Source organism: Anguilla rostrata, chromosome 14, assembly GCF_018555375.3.
Source record: "Anguilla rostrata isolate EN2019 chromosome 14, ASM1855537v3, whole genome shotgun sequence".
Lineage (NCBI taxonomy): Eukaryota > Metazoa > Chordata > Actinopteri > Anguilliformes > Anguillidae > Anguilla > Anguilla rostrata.
The window spans coordinates 35,288,904-35,313,905 of NC_057946.1; the positions used below are offsets into that span (position 1 = coordinate 35,288,904).

The following is a 25,002-nucleotide window of genomic DNA, read 5'->3' on the forward strand; positions in this document are numbered from 1 at the left end:
TGTGGTTTTTACTCTCCCTTTATGGAGCCGCTCTGAGTCAGTAAGAAGTGCTGAGACAGACTCCTCCTTTCTCCTCTTTTTCAGGGCGGACCGGAGCGCGAACACGTGAGCACCCGGGTGAGAGCGGCGGACCAGAGCGCGAACACGTGAACGCCCGGGTGAGAGCGGCGGACCAGAGCGCGAACACGTGACCGCCCTGGGTGAGAGCGGCGGACCAGAGCGCGAACGCGTGACCGCCCGGGTGAGAGCGGCGGACCGGAGCGCGAACGCGTGACCGCGCTGGTGAGAGCGGCGGACCGGAGCGCGAACACGTGACCGCCCTGGTGAGAGCGGCGGACCGGAGCGCGAACGCGTGACCGCGCTGGTGAGAGCGGCGGACCAGAGCGCGAACGCGTGACCGCCCGGGTGAGAGCGCTCTGCCGCCGGCGCTGAACTGCAGCCCGCCCGGCGAAGGCGCCGAACGCCGTGGCTGCCGGTGAAGCTGCCGCTCCGCGTTCCACACACAGACGGTCAAACCGCAAGATGGCCGCATCACTTGTAAGATATTCGGGAAAACTAGGCGATTTGCTTACGCACTCAAATGTTTTTACAATTTGATATTAAATTTTAAGTAACCCTAAAACCATTCATTTCTAATGGTACACATCTATAGGGTACTGAGGGCCATGGCATTACCCTCAAAGCAATATGAACAACAACTCCGCATAAGTTCCTGGTTAAAATCCTTTCCAAACTTTTTTGTCTTTTGTGCAGCCAATCGGAAGGCGGTTTCGGACAACCTGACTTCCCACTTCATTAGAAAGGGGGATATCCAAATATGGAATGTAATGAGAACAAGAAAAAAATTCCTAGAAAACAGGACAGAACGAATGTGAAGTTAGCTCCATAACTGATTTTTCAGTTCAGCTCGGTATGCACTGTAATGTAACAACACTAGCAGCAAAAGAGACTTTGCCAGGCGAAACTACAATTCCTAGAATTGAGCCGGACGCAGGAAGGCATCTTCCACGACAACATCACGTGACTGACCAGGCTCCTTGGGCACATACATATATGGCCTCACCATAGAAATATTAGCCTACCAGTTTCGCAATCCACTATGACAACAAGCTACATTGGCTGCAGAGAACTACAGTGCGCAACCTAGCAACAGCAGCCACGCGTGTTTGTTTATGTGTGACGTCCAGCTCATTTGCATATCAATGGAACGCCCACGCCAAGCGGAAAACCAGACTTGGATCAGAGACAGGGCTGTAAAAAATGTAGCAATTTAAGGTTGGCAGATTTTTTTTGCTCATGCTAACTGGTTTCTTCTCTGGAAATGTCTATAAACTGCCAAAGTTGCACAGTGACATTTGGTCAGAAGTGCAGTATAACGGTTGAGTTTGAAACCTGAAGGTTGTGGTTTCGACAGCCACCTGGGCCACTGCTGTTATAACACTTGAGCAAGTGCACATAACCTGAATCGCTTCAGCAAAAAAATATCCTGCGGTATAAACAGACTGTGAGTAAAAATGTAATCTCAGTCCCTAAGATGCTGAATGCTGAAATGTAGTGAGTGTTTAAATGTGTGTGTGTGTTAATAGTTGACTTAATGTAATGGGAGCGTTTCTACCAGTAATACTGTGTGTGTGTGTGAATGCGTGTGTGTTGTGTGTGCTTGTTATATGTACTGATGAAAATAAAAAAACTGCACAACAACACCCAACTAGTAAGCGCAGATCAGAAATGCAAGAATGCATCACATTTTAAGTTGCAAGACTGAGGTTTGAGCCATCAGATCAGTCCTCATAAGATATGTTTTGAGCAAGGGTCCAGCCAAGTCACTTTTTTTCAAACTTATACATGGATGTTGGTGCCACGTTGCCTCTGACTGGACAAGTAAAGTACCAGGCTGGGTTTCTCCACACCTATTTTTCGAAGTGGAGCGAGTCCAGATTCAACCCAGCTAACACAAAACATTCTCCACAGGTTTGCTGCAAAGTAGCGGCGATGCAATAACAAGAACATTTGGTGTTAGCCGGGGTCAACATTAACGGGAAATCCGCCTGCCATTTTACAAGGGCTTCATTTTAATCCGAGCACAAATACTGGTGCAGGAATACTAATGACTAAAAAATAGAACCATCAAACCACAAATGAGATCAGTTAAATAGCCAGTAAATGGACCTCTTCAATATTTATTGGAACTTACATCTCAATTTGTAGAATTGGACCATTTGGAATGAATCATTTTTGTGACCGTAGCACGGTTATTTGAGTTGTCAAAATATTTGTCTCAGTACAATGAAATGGCCCACTTAAATCATAGCAGAAACCCTGTGGGCACATTCAAAGTCACCTTTGTCATCAAGCGAATCTAGCATTGGACATTTAACACGTTAGTGGAGACATACTCCTGTGACTATGACAACAGCCGTGGTCATTGACAACTTTACACATACATACTGCATAGCTTTTAAATAGACTGCACCAGGTTTCAGGTCAAGTTTAAAAACCCGTGCTTACTGCAAGAGGTCATTTGCGGTCATTATTGTGAATATAACATCATTGTGATCCCCATTTTCATTAAAAAACAGTGTTTTAGTCACTGAAACTTATGTACACACAATCTAAACATGCATAACCCACACAGGGCTCTGCAATGACCTTTCACTGCTAGTGCAGTTACGCACACTTTTCACCCACTGCCTAGTGAATCGCACACTGCTTTTTTTGGGTACTCGTAATGGTTTAACAAGCACAGACACATCATAATCATTTTTTTTAGACTGCCCTCAAGTGTTTATTGACAGAGTAACAGTTGGTTCTAAGAATATCAGTTATGTCTGTTTTGAAAGTCGGAAAAATGATTTTGCCAGTTTTCTCATGATCCTGTACACCATCGCTCTGGAGACACGTGGGACCAAACGCTGGGCATTGGGTGCCGTTACCATAGTAACCCAGTACCTATTCTGTGAGCAGGCAGGGGTCCCGGAGTTCTGAGGCGCTGAGGATTCGATTATTTCTTTCATAAAAGCAAATAAGCGCTGGTGAAGACAGCGTGTGACGTTTTTGATGTCTACACAAACAAACAGCTCAGAAAACGCTGCCGGGGGGGGAAATGAACATCCACCCTTGATGTAGATAACAGGGTGTCAGAGGTCCTCAGCACTGATGGAGCTCCACTCAGTGCCTTCAGCACTCGGTTACCTCCATTCATTTCAGGCTGTAATTGGATTCATTATGTAATTAATTGCTCAGAACTATAAACCACTGTAGTAATCCAGGACTGTCCTGTTGACGGCAGAGCAGTAATTAAGTCCAGTCCTTTCACAAACACACACAGAAACAGGTTCATCAGAAATGCACAACCGCCTGATGCAGGAATATCTTACTGGTAGTTGTCTAGTGTTGGCCAAGCCTTTGGCAGACCTATAAGTACACAAAACCTCGTAGCCAATTACATGCCACAAGAAAAAAACAGGTTACGCAACCGTTAACTAGTAACAGAGTAGCATGCATTGCTAATTAGGCTGCAGACTAGCAGCGACATAGACAGACAACACAACATCTCTTTCCCACAGTCTGAAGCAGTGCCATCCATTAAACCACGCACAAAGTTTGAGTTTAAGGCGCCGCCCAAGCACCAGCCAAGATACCGAAACAACTGCTGTGAGTACAACCCAAGCACGAGCGACTGCCACTGCCTTCTCCAGCTCTGTGCCTTACGACAAGAAACCAAAACAGCACAAAGAAATCACAAGTGCATCATCATCATCAGCTGGCATGTAGCACATGGGTGAACGCTTGGAACCTACCGTCTGCAGTTCATTCCACGGGGCACTGCCGTTTGTACCCATGAGCAGGTATTCCGAAATTGCTTCAGTATATATCCAGCTGTATAAATGGATACAATGTAAAAATGCTATGTAAAAGTTGTGTAAGTCGCTCTGGATAAGAGCGTCTGCTAAATGCCTGTAATGTAATGTAATGTAATGTATCCTGCCTGGCTTAGGACATGCCGCCCGTCAGCGCTGTGGAAAACTATCCCGCTTTCCCTGCATTCAAATGTCCTACGTGGGCCGCCCAAGTGTTTTTAAAAGCCGCCCAACCACCTAGTCCGCAGAAAAAATCAGGCACAAATTTTATTAATTTTTTTTATTTAGACATAGGCCTGTTATAAAATATTAAAATAAAATACAAATTACACGGCGATGCCGTAACACGATGAGCCGCCCAACAGCCCCCGGAGGTGACAGCACGTTTGAGCGGGACGGGATCGGGGTGACATTTTGGCATGGGCGCCGCTCCCACAGAGACCGCACACTCTCTGTTTGCGGCGGGTTATGTTTTCGAGTGGGACGTGCCCTGTATGGAGCAGTCAGGGCGCGTGCGCGCAGAGGCAGCGCTCGGCAACATTAGCGCGGTAATGGCATAATGCTGGGTGATTATGGGCGGCTGACTGTGCTCACCACAGAGGGGAGAAGGGCGGCCCAGGCAGATATATAGCATGCTACATAATTGCCCTTTGTGGGGAATACACACTCTGCGGCGTAGGATATGATTCTGCTGCTGGCTGGTGAGGCAGAATAAGCTATTTCTCTAATTACCAAACAGAAAGGCAACCAGAAAGGGCCTGACAGATAATTAGAAATCTCTGGTGGATCCTGTCCCAAGCCGCAAACTTTCACAAGAACGAGCCAGCCGCTGTGTGGTATAGTTGAAATTCATGCACTGCAGTGATCTATATTTCCAGGGTGAATTTAAAATGATATTACAGAAAAACCAATAACGCTGATTGCATTAATATGACCTTGTATTGTATTTGCAGCCATTACCGAGAGAACAATATACAACCATTTTCTCGCGCATTTTCAAAACTGCCCTCCCTTCACGACAAAAATCTAATACCCAGGCTGTAAATAAGCTGCGCTTTCCATTTAGCCAATTGCATTAAACAAAAACAATGGATGCTGATTTCACAAGTGGAAAAATGGATTCCCTGAAAGCGGCATTTCAGCACTTTACCACAGAGCCCACCTCATCAAGACCTTTAATAGGCTAAAATCTACAATATGCAAATGCATCGACTAATTGTTAGTAAGGACAATTCTGTACTGGAAAAAAATGTTAATGAGGCATAAATATACGACCCCCTGAAGACACATGGGACAACGTAGCCCAGTGATACAGGGACGTGAACATTCACCGTTCTTCCCAACTGCTCAGGAAACACTGAGTTTAGATCTTTTTTCAGACCCTAAATGTCCCTGTAGCCAGTAGCCTTGGCTTTACTGCTGAACACTCTCTGCTGCTACCAGCAGTTTGAGTGAAAAGTGTTTGATGTGTGTGTGCTTATGACATACACAAGTCCCTTTGCCTCTCGTTGAGATGTTTATGGTCTGTGAATCACAGATTTGAGTTTTTATTGGGGGGGGGGATTTCAGAATGATGAAAGAACTCGTAATTACAGAACTCAGCTTTTCTCCACCACCTCACAGCGGGGAACAGGGAGCAGAGGCACACTGCAAGAGCACCAGAGCACCTGATCGCTTTCCTGAAAATAGCAAACCTAATAATAATAATAATAATAATATTTCAAAACACTGACTTAAGAGGCCGTGACTGCGCATATATAAATAACACTTGACAGCAATGAACAAATACTCACAGAATCTACTTTGTCAAATCTGATACCAACTCAGAGTGCGTAAACATCCGGGCACCATCACCAGGCTACACATCTTCAACATTTGTTTCAGTGAATGCTACAACGGCTATCTGACATACACATGTGCAAAGATAATGGAAAGGAGGAAAGCAGATGTATAGTGATATTTACCTAGGAAGAGGAGCATATTCTGACTCACGAGATGGCAGTAAGAATTCATTTAAAATAAGGTAAACAGTACTCCATAAAAGACAGTGTATGTAATCAGTACAAAAACAGAGCAGCCATTAACACAAATGAACTAAGGGGTGAAGGCGGGAAAGGGGGCTCTAACAGCCGTACCGCCGTACTGAAGGGGTCACCATTCCACAGGTGCACAGCAGGACAGCTGTACCCTTTATCACCAGCAGCAGCAGGAGCAGAGAGCTGCAGATCAGTCAATCTCAGAGAGCGCCGAGGGAGACAGGCAGCACATCTGTCATCCCTTCTTCTCTTCCCCCATGCAACATGTTGCTCACACATCACAGGTGCATCTGCAGCCAGCGGCTGTTAATTTTATCATTTATTGCTAGTGTTTTAATAACTCTGTTTCTACTGCTGCACGTAATTCAGTCCTCCAGCAGGAAGGTGGCAGTGTAGCTGCCTCAGTATGATGCCTGTTGACATCACGCCGTTGCAGTTTCATTATTACCATCAGCCAACAATTACACAGTAATTAACTGTTACTAAACAGGCACAACTGGGCATTGAGAGTGACTCATGGCTACTGTCACATACTTATCCACATTTCTGTACGGTAGTCACAAATGCGTCACATATTTTTTTTTTTTCCATCAACATAATGATTTTTCAACTGCAATTTACAAAAGAAAAAAATTACCAATTAGAAATTCCAACTGGCACTAATAAAATATTCAAAATCACTTATCACTGAATTACAACAAAGAAAAATGGAATTTTTAATTAAACATTTCAATTAGTAGGCCTATATATTTAATTTTGAATGTAATGAACATTCTAAATTTGAGAAGAAATGAAAAAGAAAAATAAGAGTTATACAGTTCTCATTAAACTGTGAAACTTTTTGCATAAAACTGTTGGGATCAGGATGACTATGACAATTACATATATGCTGTACATATACGTATAATGCACTGAGCGTTCCATTTGGACATGAATCTTCTTGTTTAACATTAGTTTGCCCTGTTTTTCTGTTCAATTCAATTCTGCTATAACAGTTTTTACGCAGACAGTCAACACTGGGAAAGACTGAGCCTGATCCTCCAAACAGCCACCGAGTGAGGTTAACAGAAGCTCCACGGAGGGAAAAACAAACTCAAACAAACACTGTTTCAAGGACTGATGTTGTATTGTTAAAGCTGGCTGCTTCTGGTATGTAGGAACCAAGCCTATCACACACAGTAGATTACTGTACCAAGTCTGCTCAAGGATAAGCTGCTGTTTACCATTGATTTTTCCATCAATCAGACATTCGGCTCAAATGATCATTTGCGATTGGCTCTTTATCAAGCTAATCACCATTTAATCACATCAGAGAGCACTGCGAGCACTATTCTATTCCGATAGAATGTCTAGATTAACAAAAGGGGGATTCTGACAGAATTAAAGGCTATACTGGGGGATTAAACATGCAAGGCTAAAATGAAGACTGACAGAATTCACACTTGAGGTTATTAGCGGTGTTTTTTAAACAGTGATTTACATATTTGCATAATCCAGCGAGAGGGAACTTATTAAGACTTGTGTTTGTCTCCACACAAAGTTTCTCAAAGAAATCCTATGGACTTTGCTGAAAGTCATATTGATTTGAGAAGGACTAGCCGTGCCCAAAATTTCCACTATTAAAGTTTCAGCATTACTGGAAATAATATATAGCATACCTGAGGACTTCTTCCTGGAACCGGCCTCATTTTTAAAGGCAAAACCAGTCAATGCGGTTATAATTTTGCATCCCAAACAAAAGACTAAAGAAACCTAAACAACCCACATATTAACTGTTACATAAGGATGAGCAATAGACCATGAAGATAATTATCAGATGTTTATGAGAACGATAAAAATCACTGCCACAACGGAACGTCTTTTTTCAGATTTCTTTTTTCTGCAATCCGATCTGCTGTGGTAGCGAACCTGCAATCTCCAGCGGCCATGTGAAATGCTTCAGGGGATAGAAAAAATATTCATGTCTACTGGGAGTTGATATGACGGCCAATCAGCAGCACAGCGGTGTCTGAAGATACACTACCACGTCAGCTATGATTAAGCATTAAAATAACGCCAATATGCCACATTCTGGCGATGACTGTTCAAAAATATATTTGCAAAATATTGTTATGGTTTATCGCCCAGTCTTAACAAGGTGTAGGATCTTAAATGTTTCTGCAGTCAGGTACTTTAAAGTGATTGCAAGGTGGCTGAAAATAGTTGAAATAACCATAAATTAGCACAGAGGGATGTATCCACTGTACACCCACCAAATATCTATTCAAAGTAGTGTCAAATACTGTAATAACACGCAATTTCAAATCAAGAATAAAATCCATATAGAAAAAAACCTCAGGATTGTATTGGCGTGGTCAGGAGCGTCCCATCACCCCACCTTCCCCCTCAACTGAGTGTATCAGATGACAAAAAGAAAGAAATTCAGATTGCTCACGTAATAGCAACTCATTTATCAGACCTGAAGGTAGAAATCCTACTAGCGCTTTCTACAGTGATCAACCTGTAATTTCACTTCACCCAGCTAGACATGGCACTCGATATCAGCCTGACATCAAGCGCCGACAAACTACGGTGTTGATCCCCCACCTCAGATCGGCGCTACCCCAGCCTAAACCCCCACGCCCGCCCGCCAAAACTAAACTAGCAATCTAGCCAAGGCAGGTCAGGTTGTCCATAGAAATATGAAAAGAGATACAGTACAGTGCCAGCTACATCAAACATATAGAGCACAATCCACTTAACTGCACAACAGATTATCGTCTAATTCTGGTATTTGCACAGAATTGCCAAATCCTAAACCATTTCCCATTCAACTGGTTTGCTAACTAACCCTTGAAAGCACAGGTTTTATCGAATTCATCTGTCATGTCTTATTAAGTTTTCACTGTGGTGTGTGCTGTGGGGCATATTAAGATGCGGTAGGTCCTACGAGAATGAGTACATTAAATAAACAATAATTTTGGTTTAAAAAAAACTGACATAGAGACAGCCTTTAAGGAGAAAATGGACTAATTCTGCAACCCTAGCAACAGACTGTACTCTCGACAAGGACCAATCAAAATAGTTTTTTATTTGAGATTTGGTCATTGTAATGTGACAGATTAAATGAAATTCCCGCAGCTTACACAACAAGCAAAATCTTTCCTTCAAGTTATTTTAAAAGCACTACTTTATAACGATCTGAAAACATATTGATTTTTGTTTTCGTGATGGCTTTTTAAGTCACATTTTATGTATTGCTATTTAAATATAGAACATCCTAGGAATGAGCTCCCATACAAGACTAGAGCTCAATTTAATAAGAGTGAGTGAGTGAGTGAGTGAGTGAGTGAGTGAGTGAGAGAGAGAGAGAGTGAGAGAAAGAGAGTGAGAGAAAGAGTGAGAGAAAGAGAGTGAGAGAGAGTGAGAGTGAGAGAAGAGTGAGAGTGAGAGTGAGAGAGAGAGAGAGAGGACTAGAGTGAGAGTGAGAGAGAGAGAGAGAGAGAGAGAGAGAGTGAGAGAGAGTGAGAGTGAGAGAAAGAGAGTGTGAGAGAGAGAGAGAGAGAGACTGCCCCTTTCCCAAGGCCTTGAGAACACAGAATTCTGCTGTGGAGAGCGATTTTCTCAGTAGTGGCCCAGCTCATTTGCAGCTTGTTCTGAAGTAGTTTGAGGTCATTTTAAAGCCATTACAGACTGCAAAGTGGAGGAATTTGCTTCCTGAAGTAAGACTGCGGCAGAAGGCACCACCATTTTCGGGGCTGTCGCCGTTCTGCACCGGGAGAGAGAAGCTCTTGGTATTCTTGCCGGGGTGCTCTCCAGCTAGCCTCCGTGATAGCGCGCAGTCTAATTGAGCTCAGCGGTACGGCGTTTTGAAAAGAGCCGGCTGCCTGTGGGACCGCTCCACACGCTGGCAGCCTGCACTTTACCCAGGTTATCAAAAGCCTCCCTCTCGGTCGCAACCGCTGGCGACGGGGGGAGGGTGGGGTGGGGAGGGTGGGGGGTTCTCTTCACGGCGTCAAAATGCTAATGTGTGGCTCCTCTGAATCGCCGAGACCGAGCTGAAGCGGCGCCAGAGCTACCGGCGCGGCACGCGGGTCTTAATCTCCGAAAAACCGCCGCCCGCGGGGTCCCGCTCGCATCGTTAGCCGCAAGCGAGACCCCGCGCCTCCCCGCCTGGCGCGCGGGCCCGTTTCAAATTTAAATGAGAGGCACCTCCTCTCCAACCATAAAACCGCACAACAAAATCATACCATCAACAAAAGTGCACATGAATCGGTGCTCTGGGAGTCAGGCGAACGTGTGAGGGCTTTTCGCCTTGAGGAAACGGGACGAGGGTCGCGCGGCCGTCACAGGCGGCGCCGTCTAGCTGGAGGAAAAAAAGTGCCAAAATGTATAGCGGTCAGACCTGCTTTCTGAAGCAGGGAGCCCGAAATAGCGGGGCCCGAAATGGCGGGTGTGAAAGGGCTCTTATTGAGATCTATCTGATATGAAGTCCCTCTGCGAAAGCGGTTTCATTCTGACGAGGGACGGCACAACTGAACCCTACAGAGCCGTTAATCAGTGGCTTTCAGCCTCAGTGCACTGAATCCTCTGTTCATGGGGAAAGCGAGGCTGACTCAGAGATTCGGGCCAAACCAAAGGCTGCTGCAGCCTGACAAGCACACTGGAGAAAGTTCTGCGTTTCAGGGCTCGCCAGCACCAATAATGAGATTCCATAAGTGACTGCACACCGCAAAGCAGAAACCGATTCACATGATCGACAGGCAGCCAAGATATTTAGTGAACTCTTATCGTATGTTGATGATTGAAATTCCAAGCACAGCCTCCTTAAAAAAAGAATACTAAATGCACAGGAATCTTGTAATCAGTTCTGGTAGAGCTCAAAAACTCAGTTCTGCCTATCTGAAGAACTGTCCTACCTGCAAGAGGAGCTTCACCCAGCGGGTAGTCTGGGGTTGGCAGCAGAATCACAGTCAAAACGTGATTTCCAAGTGCTTCTGGGTGCACTCAGACATGAGCAGTGTGCTTGAGTCAAAAGAAAAAGCATGAAAAATATTTTTTTTTCTCAATACCCTTCAGGTTTCTGGTTCCCATGAGGAACGTGATGCGACTGCAGTCCAAGGCTGTTCCTCCCATTTCATACTTGGCCAAGGATATCACTGAAATCCAAGGGCTGGATCTCACGGCTACATCTGCAGACCATGTTCTCTCGAGGTTCAATGTGCGGCTTGCTTCTTTGTCCTAGTCCCTAACCCTGTCTAAAAACATCCACTTCCTGCAGTGTAAGGGTAACCGCCCACTGTTTGGCATGCTCGGGCACTGTGTGACGCAGTCTTTATCACAGCTGAAAGTATCAAGCAAGGGTCTACTGCAGGGCTTGTCCAGCTCAAAAGACACAAGGCAATGCCATGACCAACGAAGGTTGCTGACAAGATACATTTAGCCTACATCTTCTTCCAATACGAACTTCTTTAAACTTGTAACTACAGTGAAGGTTTGGCTTGTTGGCATTCATTTTCCACAACTGGTTTAGTTTGGGTGACCTGAGGTACACAGTTTCAGCAATAAGGCCCGTCATTCTATGATTTTGTACATTAAGAATGCGACCTCTTTAATAATGAACTGCGTTGCATAAAGCCAATTACAGAAAATTAATGAATCTGGTGATCTGACCGATTGAAAGTCCTGTGAAGTGAACACGGGGAATTTATTATTCATGGACTGCGCAGCTATTTCTGACATAATGTGACCTTAAGTGGGTAAATCATCCATCAGCAAACAGCAAAAGTGACTAATGAAAAGCAATTAACGGCGCAGGACAATTCAGAGAGTTGCGACCGCGGTCGCGACGAACACGCGGGGCAGAGTTTTAGAAACTAGCCCCCTCGCGGACCGCGTCCTGTTCCTACACGAGAAACCCGCGGCTCGCCGCTCACCCTTAATGATCGAATTAGTCTCCGACTCGAGATGTTTTCAGCCGCGGCGCCGCCCGCTTCATAACGCTAATTGGCTGCAGAGGTTCTGCTACGCTGCCGATAAATCCTCAGGCCGTGAGGATGAAATGTGGTGAAGACTAACACCGTGCGCCGTAGAACTCTGCTCCGCGGTTGAACGGAGAAAAAAGTACCTAAGAACTAGTCTAAATATAAACACTTGCGGCCAACGCTTTCACAAAAAAAAAGAAATGCTTTCTGGAAGCTATGATCACATGCTCTTCACCACCTCTGCAGATCAACCGCAACCCCAGCGTCATCCTCACCTTAAACTACTTTTTGCTCATTCAAAGCATGCATGTGTGTGCCGCTTAAAAAGATCCTCTGACGGAGGAGAGATTCTCAATCAAAATAAACGACGTGCTTGACGCACGAGCGCGGACTGAAGTGGCACATCAGTTGAATGCTGATAAATACGTTTAAAATGGCCCCTGTTACACTGCCGCAAGGCCGCGCGACAGAGCGGCCTCAATCAGGCGTGGGCGAGCGAGGATAAGAGGACTATCATAGCGCAGAAGAAAGCAATCAGAAAATACATCGTGTCTAATTTCTCCTCACTGTCCTCTGGTGCATCTGCGACACCCGCTGAACGGGATTTCTCTCTTTCTGTTTCTCAAAAAAAAAAAAATTTTTATTCGTTTTAACAATTAATGGGATTATTGAAACAGGTCCTTATTTGCACCCGGCCTTGTGCTTATGAAATGTTGCCTGCTGAGAGCTTTAATCAATTCAGAGCTGTGTTTTTTTTCCCCCGTTCTCGTTTTAATGCCAGATCGGTCCAAGAGCAAGGACAAACAGTTCCTATTCGCACAAACGCTTGTTTTCAAAGAACAATCACTGTTTTTAAAGCACAACCCCCGTTCTTACAGCACAAGCGCCTGTTTTAAAGCACAAGTACCTGTTTATAAAGCACAATCGCTGCTTTTAAAGCAAAATAACTGTTTTTAAAGCACAATCACTGTTTTCAAAGCACAATCACTGTTTTTAATGCAAAAGCATCTGTGTTTACAGGGGTAATAAACACTAAACCATGTTTTTTGCATTCTAAAGCCCAGTATCCTGTCTCCATTTAAGACATCACGTTAGTGAAAAAAAAAAATCTAATTAAGCCCTACCACTGCATTTTGTACAAAGAAAGAGCCACCCACTGCCACCCAAAGGTGAAATGTTTTTTTGTTTTGTCTTGCCTGGAGCCCAGCTCACATTTGTGACGTGGAAGTAGGTAAAAATGAGCTTCAACATAAGCAAGTCAAAGCCCCATCCCTGCCTCTCTTCTTGATTGATGGGTAAGTACTATGTATTCCACCCATATAATACCACTGCGCAAATTATCCTACTCATTTCAAAACGCCTGCGGTCAAGTTTTGACAGCCTGGACAGTGATTTTTCCATTTTGATTAGCTTAGCTAGAAACTAGCTTAGCCTTTTTAGTTTATCCTTGTTCCATTTTCTATATCGTTCTTCCTCTCTTTGGCACTTTAGTAGTTTGTTAGTAGTGGTTAGTAACAGTAACGTTAGCATTTTACAGTTTGTCTGTTCTTACAGCACAAGCGCCTGTTTTTCCCACGGTGCGCAGGAACTGCCGCCGTGGGCTATGCATGGAAAATTGTGGTCACTCGCTCACTCACTCACGTACGACCTTTGAGGGACGTTTTGTGGGACACATGCGCAGGTGGTGGCAGCTAAAATGTGTCTGCAGAAGTGAGTTGCGCCGTGGGTCTGGAGGGTTACGTGCTTGTTAAAACACAACTACCCGTTTTACTTTTTACAACACAATCACTGTTTTTACAGCACGAGCGCCTGTTTTTAAGGCAGAAGCGCCTGTTTTTAATGCACAAGCACCTGTTTTTAATGCACAAGCACCTGTTTTTAATGCACAAGCGCCTGTTTTTAATGCACAAGCACCTGTTTTTAATGCACAAGCACCTGTTTTTAATGCACAAGTGCCTGTTTAGCCAGCTGTTTTTAATGCACAAGCGCCTGTTTTTAATGCACAAGCGCCTGTTTTTAATGCACAAGCACCTGTTTTTAATGCACAAGCGCCTGTTTTTAATGCACAAGCGCCTGTTTTTAATGCACAAGCACCTGTTTTTAATGCACAAGCGCCTGTTTTTAATGCACAAGTGCCTGTTTTTAATGCACAAGCGCCTGTTTTTAATGCACAAGCACCTGTTTTTAATGCACAAGCACCTGTTTTTAATGCACAAGCGCCTGTTTTCAATGCACAAGCGCCTGTTTTTAATGCACAAGCACATGTTTTTAATGCACAAGTGCCTGTTTTTAATGCACAAGTGCCTGTTTTCAATGCACAAGCGCCTGTTTTTAATGCACAAGCGCCTGTTTTTACACCACAATCACTGTTTTCACAGCACAAGCGCCTGTTTTTAAAGCACAATCATGGTTTTTAAGGCACAAGTGGCTCTTTTTACAGCACAAGTGCCCGTTTTTAAAGCACAATCATGGTTTTTTAAGCATGAGGCGGTTTTAAAGCACAAGCACTGTTTTTACAGCACAGTCATTTTTTAAAGCACAAGGCTGTTTTAAAGCCCATAATGATTTTTAAAGCATGGGGCGGTGTTAAAACACAAGTGCTGTTGATTGATGGCTTTTACCTTCTTTCTGCAGTGGCCCATGTCACTGTACCCTCACAGCTTAAATGAGTCCTTTCTGCACTCTCCGAAATATTAATAAAAATTTTGTAACAAATTAATCTTCATGAAATCAATTAGTTATAATGGCTCGTTCTGCCCATTGCTCCATTCGGAATTTGGAATTAAAAGGAGGCACATGAGTGTTGATGGCTCGCATTCGAACTGAAAATAACACATGGCCCACTCACACAAGAAAGCTTAGGCTAACTACTGGTTTTAGCACCAGACATAACCACTGTTCCACTGCTTTTTGCTTTTGCATTAACATTAGTGTTTTACTACGCCAGTTTGTAGCCATTTAAACCATAGTAATGACCATCATTATAATAATAATCCTTGTTCATCAGGCAGACCTTCTTATTCCAAGGCCAACGACCTAAGCCATTACAACTGCACGATTCCTTTCATCATTAGCAGTAAACAAAAAGCTGTAAACACAAGCACGGATCAGCCACGGCTAATGTAACCAAACAGAATTCCGCATTCGTTTTGAGTCAGGTAAACTAGCCGTTAAATTAACTAGGAAGCGTACTGCGGACGGTGCTGCTAGGTACACACAGACAGAAAAGCCTTCTGTTCATGCAGCGCATTCCCTGAAGCCCCTGCTGAAAAGCCCTGTGTTCAGGAGAGCACAGGCTGAGCTGCAGCGCCCTTACTTAACGAGCTCTCGGCACACGGCCTTACCCGACGTGCCAGAAGACACCAGCTCCAACGGCCAAGGATCTTCCACGGAAGACGGCTGCGCCTCACCGTTTCCTGGAACACAGCGGTGTCCCGGAACAGAGCCGCCAGGTCATGCCCGGAGAGCCAAGCGCCTATCCGCGCTCTCGAAACCATTGCAGAAGCACACTCGTCAAGCACAGATCCAAATCACCTTCAATCGTTCAACAGGCTGGGGAGGAAATGGCTCAGTTCTTTGGCAATAACAGCCAGTACATACTTACTATGAACACTCCTCAGCCATAAATGTGTAGATGCACAAACTTCCAATCTAGCAGGCTTCTGACTTGCTTGACAATGCAATATGATCGTACTTTTCATACATATTCTACTGGGCGCAGTATTACTGGCCGTATGATACAACGTCTCAGGACAACAGCCTTAGCAGCTAGAGAAGGCATGTAAATTTGTGATTAAACAAGCCTGCTCACAAATTCACACGCCCATACTAAAAGGAACAGACTTTGGTTCAATTCTAAATATGTGACTTCATGTCTGCGTTGCAGAATGATGAATTTTATGGGCATTGATTGGAAAAATGGCACAGATTGTGCAAACCTCCTGTTTGTTCATTCAGATTTCCACACTGAAAATAGAACTTGCATTTTAAAAGATGCACAGTGGCGATCCTTTCCAGATGATGTGAAATATTTTCAAGATGGGTTCCGGGCCAAACTTACAGTGGAACTGCCACTGAGGAAAAGCGTAGGGCAGGTAAAGCGATGGCTCTGAAGCAGCGCTCGGCGCCAGATTGCCTCTTCGGTGGGGAGATGGGGAGATGAGGAGGAGTGCAGTCCGCCTGAGGAACACCAGCTGAGATGAGAGGGCTGCAGTTGGCCGTGGAACAGACCGGCCGGATTGAGAAAGCAGCGCCTGGCTCCGGCGCGGGGGGGGCAGAACTCCTCCAGAGCAGCCCTAACGATCTCATTTCCTCGCCGGCGACTTCATATTTCTCAGGAAAACAGCGCGCGGCGCGCAGGAGCGCGGCCCTGATCAGGGGCGGAGAATGATATACGCTCGCTGGCTAATCAAGAGGAATGCCACATGATTAACCCTTATTGAGACCGCAGCCCCGGGCTCAACAGCCAGCTGAAATGAGACTCGTACATCTTCTTTTTTTCTTTTTATACAGAAGCCATTTTGGCTGTCCTGCCCAGGCTTCACAGTGGCAGCTACTGAAACGGGCTTAGAACTCATTTTTTTTTTTCCTGAATTAGGCCATAAATGGCCACGTCTTTGGGCCTGGCGGTGACTAAGCACCCCCTGAAATGAAAGTGACGGAGTGCCGTGCCCCACAGCAGATGCAGCGCCTCAGGTTTTTAGATGGTAATAAAAAGACATAACTGCATCAGAGTAGACGGGCCCTGAAAACTGCGTGCTCTTGCCTTTGTTTACACGCAGTAAAATAGTCAGTATTAATTTAGACCTAATGTGAGTTTATAGGAGTCCAAGAGGGATCAATTGTACTCAAGAGTTGATTTAACACTGAACACTTTACTATGTCAAAGTAACATCTCTAGGTAGTTCTCAGCTCTGATCTTAAGAGGGCTGCAGGGTCTGCTGGTTTTCGTTGTCATTCTGCAATAGATCCATTAAAGCAGGTGACTACACAGTTGACACACCTCACCTGGATACTTTCGTCTAAATTCGTTGCTGTATTTAAGGTGGAAAACAAATAAGCAGACCAGACCAGCTCTCCAGGACCAGGGCTGGGGACCCCAGCAGACCCTGTGGCTCTCCAGGACCAGGGCTGGGGACCCCAGCAGACCCTGTGGCTCTCCAGGACCAGGGCTGGGGACCCCAGCAAACCCTGTGGCTCTCCAGGACCAGGGCTGGGGACCCCAGCAGACCATGGCACAACAGGACCAGGGCTGGGGACCCCAGCAGACCATGGCTCAACAGGACCAGGGCTGGGGACCCCAGCAGACCATGGCTCAACAGGACCAGGGCTAGGGACCCCAGCAGACCATGTAACTCTGCAGGACCAGGGCTGAGAACCACTGTGCTAATGGAACTGAAAGTATTACTCATGAATGTTTCGGGATCTCTACCGGGTGAAGACATCAAGCAGCGAGGGTGTCAGACGGAACTGGAGGGTTCCTGAAAAAGCAGCCTGGGCTCCGTGTGGAGTTTCTGAATGACATGCATGAGCTGAGAACACCCAGAGCAACACGGGGTCAAGCACGGCTTCATCCAGGCCTGCACACCTGCAGAACCAGTCCTGCTCATCAACCTTTCACGAGTTCCAGCAGCAGTCCAGACGCCCCACAGCAGTGAGAACTAAGGCTGTGTGGTACTGCACCATCATCGAGCACACAGAACACATATCCAGCGCAGGGGGAGATAACTACGGCTGGGAATCCGGATGGAAACAGGCAGTGCTGCATTTCACCAGGAAAACAAGAGGAAAGGCGATTTCTCTCTTCTGTCAATCACAGACGAGTCATACTGATGCAATGAGCTGTTCTTCTCCACCCAGGGATCTGGCTGCTTGCTGGTTTACTTACGGCAAAAATCCAGCAGCAACAGGTTCAAAATGTGGACAATATGACTTGGCCTGACTTGAAAAGTTAAATGATGCTAGGTAGATGGGAAATCTACCTGCTTTGATGGTAGACAGACATTTTCTCAGTGCATTTTTAAATAATGCAAAAGTCGTGTTTAACCAAACACAATAACCAAATGTCATTTGAGAGACATAACGACACAGAACAGTGTGTATAGGTTACTCGTCTGGCCCAGAATGACCCATGGTTGGACCCTTCCCAAGCACGGCCCTAAAAATAATTTATTACCTCACTGAAATCAAAGACCATTTTCTCCTATATAACATAACAAACAAGACTTGTTTCCAGACCAGGAAACCAATTTTCCTGGTTACGATTTCAGACAGAAACACAGGTCTTATTCACTAGATATGCCGTTTCAAATCCTACTCCAGATAAATTAGCTAATATATTAAAGCATTCAGCTTTCCTCTCTGCACTTAAAAGTTCTGTGAGGTGTGCGTGCGGTCTGTTCGGCAAACGATAAAACTGTGCAGTTACCACCTTCAACATCACGATAAAACTGTGCAGTTACCACCTTCAACATCACAATAAAACTGTGCAGTTACCACCTTCAACATCACGATAAAACTGTGCAGTTACCACCTTCAACATCACGATAAAACTGTGCAGTTACCACCTTCAACATCACGATAAAACTGTGCAGTTACCACCTTCAACATCACGATAAAACTGTGCAGTTACCACCTTCAACATCACGATAAAACTGTGCAGTTACCACCTTCAACATCACGATAAAACTGTGCAGTTACCACCTTCAACATCACGATAAAACTGTGCAGTTACCACCTTCAACATCACGATAAAACTGTGCAGTTACCACCTTCAACATCACGATAAAACTGTGCAGTTACCACCTTCAACATCACGATAAAACTGTGCAGTTACCACCTTCAACATCACGATAAAACTGTGCAGTTACCACCTTCAACATCATTTCCCTCGTTCCTCCACCTACCCGAATCCGTCAGCTTACACATTCTCCAACACTTCACAGCTGGCTCAGATTCACAGGATCATTTGAAAATCATCTGAAAGGCACACCCCTCCAGTGAATGGAAGCATTTCACTATGCCCTAGGCCTAATTCGTTAAGAAACCCACTATTTTATTAGCCAGGAACACAACGTATACTGTCATTTGAAGAAATGACAAGCTGTGCTCAGTTTAATGCACAGACCGCTACGGGAGCTAATCTGGTAGTGTTACGCACCGCGCGGGCGCAGACACTGAAGGATTCTCACTCACCATTCTGATCATTCTGATTTCTTCAGAGGAACTAACCCAAAATAAGGACAGCTGGAGCACTCAAAGCTCATAAACACAACGCCTTCAATAAAACAGGATGACTGGCACTTCAACATCTGGGGAATCTTCCGTAGCGTGAAGACAAAAGAGACGGAAGCACGAGGGACCGCACCAGGAGGCAGACCTTCGCCCTCCCGCCACTCAGACCATGCACGTGCATGTCACAGTGAACATCAATGAACCGCACACAAAAACCTGCAAAACGTCCCTCACGTCATCACAGTTCCACATAGCGACATCTCCATTTGTGATGAGGAAGAGAAAGAAACTAAATAATAACACTGAATGAGAAGAGAATCCATAGTCTAAGTCAAAAGGGTTACATATAAAAGGCATACACATTCACACAAGACACCAAAGGTTTAAAGAATCATTCCGTCCACTTGATTCAAAACTGCATGGCGCATTAATACAATACTTATCTCTAGGGAGCAATTCTTAATTCGTTATCCCCAATTTTTCCCAACGCAATCACAATAAACTTGTTGACGAACTTGATCTCCCACTGCAACCCCTCCGCCAACGATGGCGACTCCACCATCTCACGCGATGCCGATTCTCACATATCTTTCCAGAGCGCAGACACACCACCAATCACATACCGTCCAGGATTACGAGGTCAGCATACTCTCGGTTTGTGTGCCTGCACGCGACTGGTCTGACCTGTAGTGGCCACTAGAGAGCGATGAGATAAAGGGTCATAGCCTGCTTATGTCCCATCATTTACCGGCCGGGCTGGGCCAGTTGTTGCCTAGCCGATGAGGACCTCCATAGCCGGGGGCTCGCACTTTGCTTCGGAAAAAGCGTCTTTACAGGGTGAGTCACCCGGAGAGTGTTATTTATTAATAATGTCTCTGCCTCTGGGAGATGTGGTGACTCAACACCCCAAAATCAGAGAGAAGGAACTGAACCATGGCTGGCTTCTGCAAAATGACGAGCAGTTGCACGGTCCATATCTGTAGTGCGGGTGGCAACTGTTCCACTGTCCTCTATTGGAGCGCTCTTTCAGACTGACTGCATGTAACAGCAGTGCTGCAGCTGATGAATTCTTTCATTACACAGGCTTATTCCTTACCAGCTTGTGGATGATGAAAAGCTTTTGCATCTCTGGAGTTAGAGGAGTAAGTACAAGTGCCAACGGTAAGAACCTGGCGCCAGGAGTAAGGAGGGTTTCATCAAAGGGACATTTCAAAATGCTACACATCACTCTGTCGTGGGGACACTTCTAAACCACACCAGGCGAGGCACAGAGGAGACCAGTCCAAGAAGAGGATCACACAGAACAATGTTCTTAACTTGCCAACCGGCTGGAATGAATTCAGTGGAAAAACAAATACTAATATATTTTGGATAAATAGTGGATGTTTCTGATACATGCACACCGTATTTAAAGTGGCACTTAAATGAACAAAATAAACACAAATATATGCATTTTTATCGCTTCCTATTCACGCGATAGTACAATACATAGGCAGAGTACCGTCGGTACTACACGCCCGGCTCAACCTGTAGCAGTGCAGCGCGTGGTCTGCCCGCCGTACCCCCGCCAGGCCCTCAGACCTCCAGAGTGCCGTCAGCACTACACGCGGCAGCATTAATGGAGCACACCATTTACCGTACAGCAATCTAAAGGCAATTAACCATGCGCCAGGCTGGAAAACTACAGCTCGCTTTTCATTAAATATTCAGGGGGACGACCAGGCAGTCTCTCGCAGGGCTAAAGTCTGGTTCGCGAGAAGTCTACGCGACGACCTTCACGCAGAGTGACTTCAGCTATTAAAGACGTGGCTTACATACCTTGCACTGAAAGTTACAAGCTTTTACAGAATTCAATTTTCAACCTGGTTGGGCAAAGTTCTCCATTACTTAAACACGCAAGGGTGATTACACTATTTGATTATAGTATTTTCAGTTCAGAAATAGAGTTGATATTTTCTGTATAACCATATGATGCTCAACCTCCTCTGACATTCCTTCACCTTTTTTACAATCACACTAACTTTGGGAGATGAAATCATGGTAAAGACCGATGGAACCATGTGACCTGCAATGACCAATCATCAAAACTTCCCTCATCAGCTCTCCTCAAAGCCAATGAAGCTGTGCTTTGTAACCATACTCCACAAGCAAGCATCTCTTTCTAACAGTCCTGACAGAAGAGTTCATCATATCTACCTACAGGAGTCTGCAAACCTTCTGCTCAGTGGAGCTGAGCCAAGTTCATGGAAATGTTATTAACACACTCTTTCTGCGTAGGATACTGTTAAATACATCAAGCAAAAACACTCTAAACCTAGCTGGAGAACTGTCAATAGGCTATAAGTCACAAACATAGACTGCAAAACAATATATGGACAAAATGACTGTGATGTCGTCCGTTGACTTTCCACAGCCTTGGGAAAAGCATTCTGAGGCCACAGAAGGGCAGTTTCTGTGTCACCATTTAATACAAATTGGAGCCAGAGACTGCACAGTAGGGAAAAGTGGGGACCCCTATATGGTCATGAAGTCTGACTGCAACTACATGTTTTTGTGGTAAAAAAAAATAAAAATAAAAATAAAAAGAGAGACTTTGTATTTTGGCTGTATTGGTATCAATGACTTAAAATAAAGGGGGGGTTGAAAGTCATATTTTAAGGTGAATTGTGCCTGCGCTACAGAGAAACAACGTCTCAACAAGATCAAGAAGTGAGCTCTAAAAATGAAGCCTGGACTTGCTGCTTTGGTCACAAATGGAGAAGAGTGGGCATTAGCCCCAGCAGATCCCTCCCACCCACATCACAATCAGCAGGCTGTCACGTTTCCCTCAAAACATCCCACAAAACTCATGTGTAAAATGAAAAGGAGCAGAAATCTATTTAAAAAAATAATACATTTTTTTTTTTTTTTTTTTTTTTTTTAAAAGGCTGTAGTTTGGTCTGAATGTACACTTTAAACAAGTCTCCTCCATTTCAGGGCATCATCAAAATTAAAATCAGGTCAACAACCTGATCAGGTCAATACACACCAAAATCAACATGAGTGTGACACACTTGTCTTACGTGACACACTATGGCTCACTTGTTTCTTTTCTACATTTAAATTTTAAGAATTTAGCAGATGCTGAGTGCAAAGGATCAGAGGGTCTAGACACATAAATCACTAATATCCCAGTAGGGATTAATGAGAAGCGGTCAGGCCAATGGCTGGGCCATAACACCCCGGTGATAGGTAATGCTGTGTCACTTGAATTAGCAAGTAGAAGGGAAGGTAGAAAAAAATATTTTTCTGGGGGGTGGGGGGGGGGGGGGGGGGGCTGGGAATATAAGGTTTATTGAAGATTGGGGGAGATGTGGAAAGGGGGAATTGGATCAGACCTTTTTCTAAATACAGGCCTAGCTGATGGGGTACAAGTTACATTACCATACATTAAAAATGCTGCGAACACAAATAAATGAATAAACAAAGCCAGGCAGGGGCATGGGAGGACTCTCACCGATGCACACGTCGATCTTCCCCTTGATGGCCGCCTCGTGCAGCGGGGTGTAGTTCCAGTTGTCGCGGGCGTTGGGATCGGCGCCCTGGCACAGGAGCAGGCTGACCACCTCGGCGTGGCCGAACGAGCACGCGTTGTGCAGCGGGATGAGCCCGCCGTCGTCCCGGGCGTGCACGTTGGCACCCGTCTGCAGGAGGTGCTCTACTACGTCCTTCCTGCCGAACCCTAAAGCGGGAAGACATTAAACCGATTTAACTCTCGTTCAATAGAAGAAATGCATACAAATCACAGATATCCTCCCAAATGTGTCTATCTTGATATTTCCCCAAAATATTTTTTTTTAAAAACGAAGATAAAATGTCAGTGTTTTTAACTGCAAACCTTGATGCAGAAAAAATATCATATATATATATATATTTTTTTTTTTACTTAGTGTAAATTCTGTTTAAAATGGTATCACTGGCTGACAGCTGAACCCGTTGCCAGTGCATCAACTGAGAAAACTAACGTAAACTTATCCAGCACAGAAGTGTGACGGGAAAACTGTTAACTATGCTTGTTAATGACCAAGTGGTCGTGACAGTGCGACTGGAGACGCAGAGGGGGAAATCATTCGACAGCAACTAGCTTGTCTCTGTTTTTCTCAATGTAGCGAGTCACCAGAGGGCCACTTATTTTTGAAAGACGTTTTAAATGTGGGGTTTGGCAGTTTCTCATCAAATAGCTGCTTTTGCGATCCGACCAGGGGGAGAAGGGAGGTCAATAAGATCAAAATTATGACAAAACTAACTAGATCCGAAGACTGCTTGCTAAATAACAAAACTCTCACTGCACAAAAACACATATGTTAAGCTGTACGCGCTTACATAATCAGTCGATTTAAAATAGGTTTAGTAAAATTCGTAACTTAGTTAAAGACGGTAAGCATTTGTATCGACAGTGAACCACCCACCCAGTTAGCTAGCTAAATTAAAGTTTAGACGTATTTCACCTCCTAAAATGTCATCCAAACTCACTTAATAGACGACTGACTTCTTTGCCTCTACCTAACGTTATTCATCCTACTTGAGCTCTTGGGTATGTTGACGTTAAGGCAAGTAAAGTTTCAATACTTTGCTCAGCAGGAATAAACAAATCCTGCATCACACCCAAATATCTGGTTAGCTAGCGCTAACGTAGTCGTCTCCAGTACAGATAGCGACTTAGCCAAACAGTTACCCAAATCTACTGCAATTGCAAATGCATTCGCGACTAACAAGTGCAAACTTGACAACACTAATGACGAAGCTAGCTAACCAAGTTACGATGCGAGGACAGAACATGACCGATAAATAACCCGATTGAGTGCAAACTGTGCGCTAGCTGAAGTTGTCCAAGTTGGCTAGCTAACTTAGCTCGCTACCTAACGTTAGCCCAACCAAAACTTTCCCAGCAAGCGACCAATGTCGCCAATATAATTCTGCTTAGCTAATGTTTGCGCGTTACATGAATGCTAACGATGCACAAACCTGCAGCGAAGTGCAGCGGCGTCGATTTGCGTCCAGCCATGTCCTTGGCGTTCACATTCACCGTATCAACCAGCCTCTTCACCCGGGACACGTCTCCATTGCGACAGGCCTCAAACAGCTCCCTAAAAGCCCCGCTAGTCCCACAGCCGCCGCCCAACGGGCTTATTATGGCGCCTGAGTCGGGGCTCGTCCCGCTGTTGCTGCCCCCGTCGGTTGAGGCTGAGCTGGTGCTGCTACTAGCACTGAGGCCCGGAGCGGGGATATCGGGGGAGGCCGGAGTTACCTCCGGGTCTCCACTGCTATCCTGCTCAGCGCCAGCTGGAGCCGAAATTGCTGCGCCTACTGGCGCCGAAGGAGAACCCGGGGGAGTCAGGGAGAGAGAGGTGTTGCGCGGAGGAGAAGACAGGCTCTGGTGTTGTTGCTGCGGCTGTTGCTGGGATGAGCGACGCGACGTCGCCATTTTCACAACAGTCCCTCTGACAACAAAAACAGTTCTGCTGAACTTCCGGTAAATGGCAAACCCACTTCCGTTCTTCGTTGTCTTTTCTTCTTCGCATTAAGGTAAATAGCGGCTATTAGACAGTGCCACCTGCATTTAACGCCATCTATTGTTTTGGCGCGTATGACCGAAATTGTGTAATGACATTTTGTCATCCACATCTCTAAAGAGTGGCACGATGGGCGCCAACGTAGAATTAGGCCACAACCCGTTTGACAAAAGAAATACGTTAAATTGAATCAAGTGCTCAAACTTTAATACAAAATACTTTGGAGACACAGCAAAATTAGGGAGCTCAAGATTTGGAATTGTGCATTGTGGTATATGCCAGAGTAGGCTAATTATCTCTGGTTATATTTGCAAATCAGAAGTCGCACAGTGGACATTTGAAGTGGCGTGGGAGTTGT

The 25,002-nt window shown here is 45.1% G+C and overlaps 1 protein-coding gene across 2 annotated transcripts in view; it reads right to left on the bottom strand.

Moving 5' to 3' along the window:
- Nucleotides 1-24,605, bottom strand: part of tnksa (tankyrase, TRF1-interacting ankyrin-related ADP-ribose polymerase a) — a 135,951-nt gene extending 111,346 nt beyond the window's left edge. For both annotated transcript variants that reach the window (XM_064308740.1, XM_064308739.1), the window contains exons 1-2: nt 24,097-24,605; nt 22,589-22,813 (exon numbers count right to left, since the gene is read on the bottom strand). In XM_064308740.1, the coding sequence (XP_064164810.1) occupies nt 22,589-22,813; nt 24,097-24,556 (685 nt within the window). In that variant the 5' untranslated portion in view covers nt 24,557-24,605. The remainder of the gene's footprint in view (nt 1-22,588; nt 22,814-24,096) is intronic.
- Nucleotides 24,606-25,002: the final 397 nt, after the last annotated feature.